This window comes from Ctenopharyngodon idella, chromosome 11, assembly GCF_019924925.1.
Source record: "Ctenopharyngodon idella isolate HZGC_01 chromosome 11, HZGC01, whole genome shotgun sequence".
NCBI lineage: Eukaryota > Metazoa > Chordata > Actinopteri > Cypriniformes > Xenocyprididae > Ctenopharyngodon > Ctenopharyngodon idella.
The window spans coordinates 26,461,636-26,474,548 of record NC_067230.1 but is presented as its reverse complement, the minus strand read 5'-3'; the positions used below and the strand labels follow the sequence as shown (position 1 = coordinate 26,474,548).

At 35.7% G+C, this 12,913-nt stretch overlaps 1 protein-coding gene across 12 annotated transcripts in view; it reads left to right on the top strand.

Moving 5' to 3' along the window:
* itpr1b (inositol 1,4,5-trisphosphate receptor, type 1b) overlaps positions 1-12,913 on the top strand; it is a 142,113-nt gene that overhangs the window by 34,799 nt on the left and 94,401 nt on the right. For all 12 annotated transcript variants that reach the window (XM_051912919.1, XM_051912918.1, XM_051912913.1 and 9 more), the window contains exons 14-21: positions 5,171-5,270; positions 6,170-6,330; positions 6,586-6,727; positions 8,048-8,206; positions 9,512-9,684; positions 10,807-10,926; positions 12,222-12,407; positions 12,559-12,810. In XM_051912919.1, coding sequence (XP_051768879.1) covers positions 5,171-5,270; positions 6,170-6,330; positions 6,586-6,727; positions 8,048-8,206; positions 9,512-9,684; positions 10,807-10,926; positions 12,222-12,407; positions 12,559-12,810 — 1,293 coding nt within the window. The remainder of the gene's footprint in view (positions 1-5,170; positions 5,271-6,169; positions 6,331-6,585; positions 6,728-8,047; positions 8,207-9,511; positions 9,685-10,806; positions 10,927-12,221; positions 12,408-12,558; positions 12,811-12,913) is intronic.

The window sequence follows — 12,913 nt, the reverse complement described above, 5'->3', positions numbered from 1 at the left end:
GATCAGAATCAAGACAGTGGTTGATTGTTATGTTGTCTTCAGGCCTGAAGCATATTTTAATTAAGTCATAAACAACTCTAAATGAGCCTAAACAGAAGACAGACTAGTGTTTCTGATTCATACAGCTATGGATATAAGTCACGGGAAAGATGTAGTTTTGCACGCACACATCTCCCTGGTACTGAAACTCGCTCTCATCTCATGATCTCTTGCATCTCTTGATTGTTTTTAACTATAAGGTCTGTTGTCTCAATGAATCATGCGTGAAAGAACAGGATAGAGATGGAAAACTACACACGTGATCACATGTCTACTCACACACCCGTCAGACTCTTTGTCCTCATACCACAAAACCCAAACGCTTCCAGGGTGGAGTGTGCACGTGTCAGATTGTGTGTGTGTGTTGCCTTATCCAGATACCTGCAAATTCTGACTTTTCTTTCTGAAAATAGCCAGGAAAGTCCCGACAGGGTGCGGAGGCAGGAAACCAGGGTGACCGTGCACTTTGCCAGCGTGATATCTTTCCATGTTGTTGAAACATGTTGTTAAAACAGAAGCCAGATGTTGCGTAACCGCCCACCTCCATATTGCCTTATTTATATAAGCAATCACTTGGAAAGTGTTTTTTTTTTATAAAGTAATCTTCCTTACTGCTCAGAAGCAGAACATAGTAGGGGAAATTTCGTTTTGGGATTTAATGAGTGAATCACATGAGAACATGTGTGGGTGTATATATATATATATATATGGACATAACCTAATCTCAACATGTTCTCATATGTGTATGTGTGTGTGTGTGTACATATATATATATATATATATATATATATATATATATATATATATATATATATATATATGATTTGTTGGAAACCGACTGAGCTGAAAAAATGAAAAAATGACTGAGTTACACATGAAGTCGATAGAGTCAGCATTCAATTTTTAGAAAAATCGAGTTCGTTTTCTGAAGGTTCCAAAACAAAATCATCTAGCAACCAAACCTTAAAATTCCTGGTAATACCACCAAATTTGGCACAAACCAAGTCAAAACCCATATCTATAGAAAAAATAAATAAATAAATAAATAAATAAATAAATATATATATATATATATATATATATTAAACTTTTTTTACATGATTTCACAATTGTTTGATTAACATTAATGAAATAGACAGCCAATATATTAAGACCTACTGTATCACACGGATCTAATATAATGTTACACATCAGATGTTTTTCTCCAACTGTTAACCAAACGTTCACTTTTAAAAAATAGCAGGTAATGTTTGCGTGAATACTCGCCAAAAATTTTTTTTTTTTGAAATACTGTAATTCTGTGTATGTTTATATCGGGATCACAGCAATTTGTGCGCGCGCTTCGGATCTGTCAGTCAGCGCGAGTAAGATCTTTTGTTTACATCAGCAGGAGTTTGAAAATCACATTTCATTGGTTCAGACTCATGTCATTGAGAATTCGCTATGAATATTCACAAAGTTGGAATGCTGTGCTTTACAACAATACCAAACAAACTTGTGCTGAGAGGAAACACTAGTCGTCCAGAAGCAAGCAGAGAAAAACTGCATTTTTCATGGTCAAAGGAAAGGTACTCCTCTCAGAAAACATACAAATAAAGATACTTTTAGATGTTTAATTGCTATTTGGAGCATTGTATTGTGCATATATATATATATATATATATATATATGTATATATGTACAGTGTATATATATATATATATATATATATTCATTCATTTGTAAATTAACATTAAATACATGACAATTTAAATACATTCTTGTTGTTAAAAAAAAAATCTTAAAGGTCATAAAAGTAAGCTAACTATTTATTTCTTATGATTTTGTGGTGACTCAGACATTTTTCTTGACATGTTTCATGAGATTCACTCATCTTTTGTTTCCATTTGAATACAGTCTGATTTGTGTGAGCCTGAGCTAATTATGTCAGAATGATGGATGTGTGTTTGTGTGCCTTGAATCAATAGCTGCTTCTTTGTATATTAAGCCTATGAGCTTTGAACACATCCATTGATTATATGTCCCTCTCGATCACATGTTTTGAGTGGATTTCATGCAACACTGAGCTGCTGAAAGGAACGGTCATATGTGTAATAATCTGAGCTGCAGCAATATCTTGTATGTCTGAGTGCTGGGAGTGTGTTGTGAGAGAGATCATCTTAAAGTTTGATCTTAGTAAAAGAGGATTTTAAAGTCATGACTTTAAGTGTGGCCTGAAATACCCCTGTTCTCACACACCAGCGGCCCCTCTATAGACATAGTAGATGTGACTACTTAGTCTAAGGGAGCGCAGAGGGCAAACACACACACGCACACACACACACACACACAAAGGTAAGCCTGTTAGTCACATAGGCGATTATGCAACCATGCCAGGAATACAGCCGTGTCTGATGTCCACTTGTGGCCCATCTAAAGCATATTCATGTGTGTGACAGAGTGTGTTTTTGTGAACTATTAGACCCAGTTTTACTTCCTGGTGTGTGTATAATAGAACTATGAACTCTGACTCTTTGATAACGTTCAAGCCACAGTTGAATGAGGTCCAAATCAGTTCCTCATGAAAGGACAATACTTCACATCTGACAGAACTAAATCATATTAATACTTTCATATGTGAATCTGATACCTATTTGATGTCTTCATCATATTGATGTCTGACTTCAGTCCAGTCAGAATTCATGTGATTTTAATGTCGCGTCAAACTTAATATTTATTTTGACTCATTTTAATTTATTTTTTGAGCACAAAAACTAGGCTCTGGAATGAAGGGGGGAAAAACAAATTACTTTTAGAAATGGAAATTGATTTTTAATGTTAACTCTTAGACGACTTAATTGTTTAAAGGGTTGAATGAAAATTCTGTCATTAATTAATCACCCTCATGTCGTTCCACACCCATAAGACCTTCGTTCATCACACAAATTAAGATATTTTTGATAAAATCCGATAGCTCAGTGAGGCCTCCGTTGACAGAATGTTAATTAACACTTTCAGATGCCCAGAAAGTTGCTAAAGACATATTTAAAACAGTTCATGTGACTACAGTGATTCAACCTTAATGTTATGAAGCGACAAGAATACTTTTTGTGCACCAAAAAAACAAAATAACGACTTTATTCAACAATATCTAGTGATGGCTGATTTCAAAACACTGCTTCATGAAGCTTCGAAGCTTCACAAATCTTTTGTTTTGAATCAGTGGTTTGGAGCGTGCATCAAACTGCCAAAGTCACGTCATTTCAGTTAGTGAGGCTTTGTTACGTCATAAGTGTTTCGAAATTTCAGTGTTTCACGTGACTTTGGCAGTTTGGTACACGCTTCCGAACCACTGATTCAAAACAAAAGATTCGAATATAAGAATCTCGTGTCTAACATGTGACGTGTCAATATGTTTAATATATATTATGAACAAAAAAAACAGATTGGGTTCTAGTGTGAACATCTTTGCTTGCACTGTGAATATTGCCAAAGTGTGAAAGAGTAATGTGAACAGGTGCATGCTTGTGGTGATTGAGTAAAACACGAGTGAATTAACTATCTGGCCTGACAGGTATTGAGCTTCCTCGTAGGGGTGTGTGTGTGTTTAAACAACACACACACTAAGAACAATAGAGGCTTTGATAGCCATTAGGTCTGTGTGTTTGTGTGTGTAACTGCTGTGGCTTCCCCGCAGGCACCGTTGCAATCAACGGCGTGAACTCAGGGAAGGTTCATGTTTGGATTGCGCAATATGACCACAACGACTTAAGTCTGCAAATGCACGAGCCTTAAAGTTAATTACTTAAACTTAATATGTCAGAAGCACCTGAACATATATGATGCAATTGGATGCAACAGAGCTGAATTAGATCTGACTTAATAAACATTATGTTCCGTACATTAAGAGTTGCAGTGTCTGTACACCAGTCAGTGAGTTTGTGACATAGATGCTTCTTTGACATCCTCAATAGAGCCACTGTCTGGCCTTAGACAAGCATATCTTCTTAAATGTAGGATTCAACACCGCATGAGTTTACAAGGGTCACAGTGACCTGAAGGGTTTCCCCCTTATATGTCCTGAACCTAGTGACTTTTAAAGGTGCTCACATGACTTCTTCAGTACAACTGTGTTTTATTCCCTTGTAAGGATTTGAAGGACCGCTAAACGGTGAAATGAACTCATTTGCCCCCTAAATGTGACCCTAGACAACCCTCACCACAGCAGGAATGTGCAATGACCTCCTGTAAACCCAGTGGCCTTAAAATTGAAGGATTAGTTCACTTCAGAATTAAAATTTCATGACAATTTATTCAACCCCATGTCATCCAAGATGTTCATGTCTTTCTTTCTTTAGTCGAAAAGAAATTAAGGTCTTTGAGGAAAACATTCCAGGATTTTTCTCCATATAGTGGCTACCAATGGGTTCAAAAGGTCCAAATTGCAGCTTGCAGCTGCAGCTTCAAAGGGCTCTACACGATCCCAGAGGAGGAATAAGTGTCTTATCTAGCATAATGATTGGTCATTTTCTAAAAAAAAAAAAAAATTTATATACTTTTTAAGGCTGAAGTACCACGGTAGGGTACTTCATTTTCAAAATCGTCCGACATTGTTGTTTTACTTTTTTTTTTTTTTTTTTTTTTTTTTTTTTTTTTGTAAAGGCCGTTTGACTTAGTCTTTGCACGTTCACTTTGTAGACACTGGATCAGTATTTCCTCCTACATCACACATGACCTTTCCAACGGGATTACGTAATGCGTGGCGCATCGCAGAGCAGTGCAAGATGAGCATTTGTGGTTAAAAAGTACATAAATTTGTATCTTTTTTTATAAAATGACTCTTTATGAGTGAGTCAGTAGCAAAAAGGGACTGGTACAAGGTGCTAAACAAGGGCATTGTTTTTACATTAAACAACACCTTATAAGACGCAACCGACAAATGCATAGACAAGCGCTGTCATGGGAAATCCCCTTAACTGTTAAAAGGATACTAAGACAAAGACATTGCTTTCCTCAGCGGACATTCAAACTGATTTTTCATTATGAATATAAGATTGACCTGAACAATAATCTCTCTCTCTCATAATACTCTACATATTTTAATATCTGTGTGCATTATTGTTGAGTCTTTTACCAATTGTTTCCTCTTCAGGAACTCGTATGTAAGACTGAGGCACTTGTGCACCAACACATGGGTTCACAGCACCAACAACCCCATCGACAAAGAGGAGGAGAAGCCGGTTATGTTACGGGTGGGTGTTGTATAAATAATTAGCCAAAAACATATGTCATCATTGAATGGTTTATCAGTTTGCAAGTTAATTTGATTTATTGTCTGATTTATTGTTTTAGCAACTGTTGAAATTATTTTTATTATTATTACAAGTATTATTATTATATTTAAAAAATATATAAATATTATTTTAAATATAATTAAAATGATTTTAATAGATGTTGTCTTCAACTTAATGTTGGTAATAATAATAATAATAATAAGTATAATTATTATATTTTAAAAATATATACATTTTATTTTAAATATATTTAAAATGCTGTGATGAAATATTTTAAGTCTATGTAGAATGCATAAACTAATTTTAATAGATGTTGTCTTCAGCTTAAAGGGTTAGTTCACCCAAAAATGAAAATTCTGTCATTAATTACTCACCCTCATGTCGTTTTACACCCGTAAGACCTTCGTTGATCTTCAGAACACAAATTAAGATATTTTTGTTTAAATCCGATGGCTCTGTGAGGCCTACATAGGGAGCAATGACATTTCCTCTCTCAAGATCCATAAAGGTACTAAAAACATATTTAAATCAGTTCATGTGAGTACAGTGGTTCAATATTAATATTATAAAGCGACGAGAATATTTTTGGTGCGCCAAAAAAAAACTAAATAACGACTTATTTAGTGATGGCCGATTTCAAAACATTGCTTCAGGAAGATTCGGAGCGTTATGAATCATAATTATTATTATTTTAAGAAATATTATTTTAAATAAATATGATTAATATGCCATGGTGAACAGGAAGTTATTAAATGTATAAAACTGCATTATAATAGATGTCATCCTCAACGTAACATTGCTAATATTATCCATTGATATTAGTGTTGCACTCAGTTACAGTCTGTTTTCCCCTTCAGATTGGCACGTCACCTATCAAAGAAGATAAAGAGGCCTTCGCCATTGTGCCAGTCCCTCCAGCTGAGGTGAGGGACCTAGACTTTGCCAACGATGCCAGTAAAGTGTTGGCATCCATCGCTGGCAAACTGGAGAAGGGCACGATCACCCAGAATGAAAGAAGGTACAACCCCTGAGACTTTCTGGAGTAGGAATGTGCTTGGGAAGTGCTTTCGTGACCCCTGACTAAATGCTTTGCTGCGACCCCGGTTAACACATCATGTTGTTTTAATGTCGCAATTGATTATGGTGTACTAACTCTGTGGGAACAAGCATTACTTTGATGAATATACAAAATTTTCCACCATTACGAGTGGAAAATTAAAGATTGTGTCCTTGAACAGTGACCATGACATTCTTTTCTTTGTGCATTCTATAGGTTTGTCACTAAGCTTCTAGAGGACCTTGTGTTTTTTGTGGTGGACATTCCTAACAATGGACAGGATGTGTTGGAGATCATGGTCAATAAACCCAACCGTGAACGGCAGAAACTCATGAGAGAGCAGAATATCTTGAAACAAGTAAGATTGTTTTTCAGTACCTCACATTTCACTACTAGGAGTTCTTAAAAGACATGTCCTTCACCTCAAAATGAAGAATGACATTACAGTGAGAAAATAATGTCAAAATTTTCAATTTTTTTTTTTTACGAAATATCCCACAGAAACCAGATATAAAGGATTTAGAAAATCTGCAATCATCTTGATTTTAAACATCAAGGCTCTAAAAAGACTTTTGTTATGTAATTCCAAACTTAAACCTTTTAACTTTTTGCTCAGGTTGGTTGTTTCCTGAGACTGTTTAGATTAGGGCTGCCTTCGACTAAAGATTTTTCTGGTCGACTAGTAGTCGTTCATTTTAAGTGATCAGTCGACTAATCGCACGTTTATTAATAAACCATATAAATCATAATAATGAGCCTTTAATGCCTACATAGCCTAATCAGTGCTCAAGCGCACACATAAAGCTTGCAAAAGTAATGTTTATGAATGCGTCAGGGAAAACAAAAAGCAAGGAGACTGCTTTAACATTTTAATAATTAATTGATAAACTAGTTTTTTCTGTATTTTCAATTCAATGATGAAGTTGATGTTGCTGACTTGTCATCTCTGCACCTGTATGCACATTTCATACGAATTACATAGTCTGAGAATATTTGTTCTCCTTTGAATTGGTTCATTTAAAAGTAGACATTTCGCTTTCTACAGATATAATAATATAATAGTCAAATTTACATGAAGTTTCGGTTCTTTTTTTTTTTTTTTTTTTTTTTTTTTGGTGCGCTTAAGTTTACAGAGAGAGACGGCAAAAAGCTCACCCCGTTTGCTTTCATTATTTTACAAAAGCACAACACTTGGTTGTTATTGTGAGCGCACACAAATAAAAGTAGACTCTTCACAGATTCAAAAGATGTATTACTCTTATCTGTATGACCAAAAATGACGATTGAGCTTTCACACTACAAACACTTTAATAGCGCACATTTTTCTAGGTTAACGTTAAAGCAGCGGCCATGTAAAGTTGCTACTACATGTTTCAGATAACAAGCCATATTTGTGGTCTATGACAGGTGAGCGTTTGGATGTCCTGCTCGATGTACTGTAATTAGCCTACCACATAGACCAGCTGTTAACCATCTGTCCATCACAGACTGCGTGACTTTGCCACTTCCTGTGGATTTTTTTTTTCCTGCGACTAAGTGACCAATACAATTTTGGTCCACTAAGCCTCTTCTCGTTAACTAATGGTTAGTCGACTATTAGGGGGCAGCCCTAGTTTAGATGCTATAGATACATCAGAAGTAGTATTCATTCTAGTCTCCATTCTCCCTCCATCAATAGATCTTCAAGCTGCTTCAGGCCCCATTCACAGACAGCGGTGATGGTCCCATGTTGCGTCTGGAGGAGTTGAGTGACCAGAGACATGCCCCCTTCAGGCACATCTGCAGGCTGTGCTACCGTGTGCTGCGACATTCACAGCAGGACTACAGGAAGAACCAGGTGGGTCTGCAGAAACACCAGCCAACATGGAAGTTCATCCTTCGACCTCATAGACCTCATAAAATTGTGCGCTTTATCATTGTGTGTGTGTGTGTGTGTGTGTAATATATATATACATACATACACACACACACACACACACACACACACATACATACATACATACATACATACAATGATAAAATGCACAGTTTTATGAGCCATGCTGATATGATTAAAGTGTAACTTTGCCAATTTTCAACCCATTTTGTATTGTTATAATGTCAGTAGTAATTTTATTTATTTATTTATTTGCCTTTGTACTGTATAGGCAGCCAAGTTTTATTGAAAGCCCATTTTGTCAGTGGTGAAGTACCCTTTAAATTTGGCTTGCCTTCATTTTGATTCTCTCAGATACATTCATGAACTTCAAGATGCTATCTGTTCCTGCAGGCATGATTGTGACTTCCTGTGGTTTACACCTCTCTAATGAATGCTGTTTAAGCTCTTTAAACATTTCTAGAAAATATATGCAATGCTGCCTTACCTCAAACTTTTAACCTGAACTTAGTTTAAAATTCTGTAATATATAATTGTCCATGTTAATGCAATATAACCATTGTGATTAATTAAATATATTTAATGCATTTAGTTTTATTTAACATTGTTTATCTTTGCAATGGAAGTGCTCATGTTCACCCACAAATGAACTAAAAAAAGAGAAGATTAATTGTGATTTAAAATCTTACTCGATTGATAGCAGTGTAGTTTTAGAGTCATTGATATACTATTATAGTCTTTGTGTTAATATTTTGAATTTGATTTTTTTTTATATTTCTGTTTTCATTTTAGTTAAAGTTTTAGTAATTTTGTTCAGTGTTTTTATCTTTTTTTAATGTGTATATTCTGTATGTCTATATAGTTTTTATTAAGTTTTAGATTAGTTTATTGAGTACTTTGACTTTAAATGAAAATGAGAAACGTTGCATTGGCAAATTTTATTTCATTTTAGTTAGTTTATTTTATTTCAAGTAATGAGTTTTATGATTTTAGTTTTAGTTAACAAGAAATATTTTGTCACTTAGCTGACACTTTTATCCAAAGCAAACCGTACATGTGCCCAATGGGCCCAATGACAGTCCTTGTGGGGATTTAACCAATAGACTATATCGTAATCGACCGTACAACATTTTTATGGATTGATCCATCATCCTCATGTGAATGTGTAATTAAAGTAAAACTAACTCCAAAAGAGAAGGGGTGACATGTCTGGTGTATGAAAGAACAGAATGCATCACGTTGTCCCTTTGTGCCCTTTTTGTCCAGGAATACATCGCCAAGCAGTTCCGCTTCATGCAGAAACAGATCGGCTACGACGTGTTGGCTGAGGATACGATAACGGCCCTCCTCCACAACAACCGCAAACTCTTGGAGAAGCACATCACGGCAGCAGAAATTGACACATTTGTCAGTCTTGTGAGGAAAAACCGTGAACCAAGGTGGGAGAGAGTGCAAAGACAAAAGAGCTTTCTATCCAAATGTTTGAGAGCAGCACTTTTTGTGCTAATATACTGTATAAGTAACAAGACTAGAATGTTTCAATAGGTAACACTTTATTTCAATGGTCCACTTCAGTCATTCTACTAACTATAAGCAACTTTGCAACTACATGTCAACTTATTCTACTAACCTGGGTAGGGTTGCACCAGCCGTTCGTAAGTTCTTTCTTAAATTGGAATGTAAAGCCCACACAAGTGGCTTAGTAACTACTAGCTAGTTTGTAACTAACTCTGTGCTTTATTCGGTTGCAGCATTTGTTCTTAAGGCAGAACGTAGCTAGTAGTTCGTAAGGTCTTCGTAAAGTAACGCGTAGTCGCATAATATGACGATCCTTCAAATACGTGAGCAGAAGTTGTTGAAATGCCAGTTTATCCTTCATTCTGACTTATTTTGCCTCACGTAGCTAACGGTAAAAATACGTTTCTTTTAAATACAATAGCCTACTACTTAATCATGAATATGTTTTTATATGTAAATAAATTAATAAGGATCAATAAATAAATACTGATACAAAAAAAACATAAGAAATGACATTATTGATTATGAATGATTTTATTTGACATGCACAACACAGAGTGATGGGACCGATGCACACAGCGGCGCACTGTTTAGGACGGGTTCGTGTTGAAGAGTGGCTAACAAAGTAATCTTTTCACATAATGTTCCCTCTCTTAAAATGTAAGCGAGTGTAAATGTCAGCAGCATCATAACGTTGTATGTCTGAAGTCTGTCAGGTAAAACAAGAGCTTACTGATGCAGTTCAGTCAGTCTGCTAGTGCTACTTTATTCTAACCGTTACTCCTGATAGGAAGCTTCGTAAATATTTAGTGTATACGTGGAGTTACGCTTTAACTAAGTTTAATGGTGCAACACAAAAATATTTAGTAGTGCATAAGTTGTAACTTAGTGCCCATTTACGTCAAAACTAGGCTACGTTGTAACTTACGCAGAGCTGGTGCAACCGGCAACCTGAACCCTAACACCTAACCCCAGTCTACTAATACTCTAATGAAAGTTTATTAACATGTAGTTGCAGTTGTAGTTGTGCTTTTTATGTTTAGGTTTCTGGACTACCTGTCCGATCTGTGTGTGTCCATGAACAAGTCCATCCCAGTAACTCAGGAGCTGATCTGCAATGCGGTGCTGAACCCCACCAATGCTGACATCCTTATTGAGACCAAGTGAGACATTTTTGAAAACTATAAACAAAACAAAGTAAAAGAGAATGTAACTGAGACTGCATTAAATACAGATTCACTTGCAATATTGCTTTGTGTAGTGAATTATTAAATGCTGAGATTAGTTTTTATTTATTTATCATTTTTGTCTAATATAATGTTAATATACACTACCATTCAAAAGTCTGTGGTCAGTAAGGGTTTTTTGTTTATTTTTTTTTTATATGAAGTATCTTAGGCTCACCAAGGCTGCATTTATTTGATCAGAAATACAATAAAAGCAGCAATATTGTGAAATAATTTTACAATTTAAGATAACTGCTTCCGATTTTAATATATTTTAAAATGTAATTTATTCCTTTGATGCAAAGCTGAATTTTCAGCATCATTTCTCCAGTCTTCAGTGTCACATGATCCTTCAGAAATCATTCTAATATGCTGATTTCTTCTTCTTATTAGCAACAGTTGTGCTGCTTATTTATATGGAAACCATAATACATTTTTTATCAGGATTCTTTGATTTAATAGAAAGTCCAAAAGAGCAGCATTTATTTGAAATAGAAATCTTTTGTTACATCATAAATGTCTTTACCTTCACTTTTGATCAATTTAATGCATCATTGCTGAACAAAAGTATTAATTTTTATAATAATAATAATAATAATAATAAAAAACTTGCCCTAAACTTTTTAATGTTATTTATTTATTTATTGTGTTTGGTCACACCTGAGAAGTAAGCAATGCTCTTGAAAATGCTACACAGGGTAATTCAATTAGCAAGTGAACTACTTTGTCAATTAAAGGCAGTGATGAACATTATTATTTCATTTCATTTTCATTTATTTTATTCATATAGTACAACTAAACACAACAAGAGTTGACCACTGTGCTTTACAGAGTAATGGTCTAGAATACATGTAAGAAAGAAAGAAAACAAGAACACACACACACACACACACACACACAAAAAAAAACTCAATTAAGATTGATTAAATGCCCGGGCAAGGAGATAATACTTTAACTTAGATTTAAATTCATGTACAGAGGACAGGGATCTTAAAGATAAAGGGAGGCTAGCCTTATCTGTGTCTTTCTATATGGCTAAGGACATGTAATAGGTTTCACATGATAATAAATATGTGTTTCAAAGAAAAAACACCATGAAACTGAACACAGACATATTGTAGCTGTACGAAACATTCCAAATTATTTTTACCTCTTTGACATGCTAGCTCATAATTAAGAGTTGTTTGTTGCTAGTTCCATTTAAAAGTCTTTATTTCTCTCTCTCACCTCAGGCTGGTGCTGTCTCGGTTTGAGGTCGAGTCTGGAGAGGGTCCCGTGGAGTCAGAGGAGGATGAGGAGGAGGTGTGGTTGTTTTGGAAGGACAGCGCTAAGCAGATCAAGAGTAAGAGTGTCAGAGAGCTGGCACAGGATGCCAAAGAAGGACAGAAAGAGGACCAGGAGGTCATTAGCTACTACAGGTCAGCCAAGAGGAAATAAGCTAAGGGTCAATGTTAATCAGTGCAAAACCCAAAAACTGACATAATTGGTTCAATGTTTTCAAGTGCAAAATGGTATAAAACCAAATCAGTTCTCTCAGTAACCTGCTCTCCTGGTTCATTTCCTCCTCAGATACCAACTGAACCTGTTTGCACGGATGTGTTTGGACCGCCAGTACTTGGCCATTGAGAAGATATCAGGTCAGCTGGATGTGGACCTGATCCTGCGCTGCATGTCAGATGAAGACCTGCCCTATGACCTCCGTGCCTCGTTCTGCCGACTGATGCTTCACATGCACGTGGACCGTGACCCTCAGGAACAGGTCATGCCTGTGAAATATGCCAGGCTGTGGTCTGAGATCCCATCCAAAATTGCTATCGATGAGTATGTTGTACAACGACTTCCATTATTAGGTTTCTGTTGTTTTTTTTGTCTCTACCAGGCAAAAATGAACCTTAAAACTTATAACGTGTTGTCTTTTTGTTCT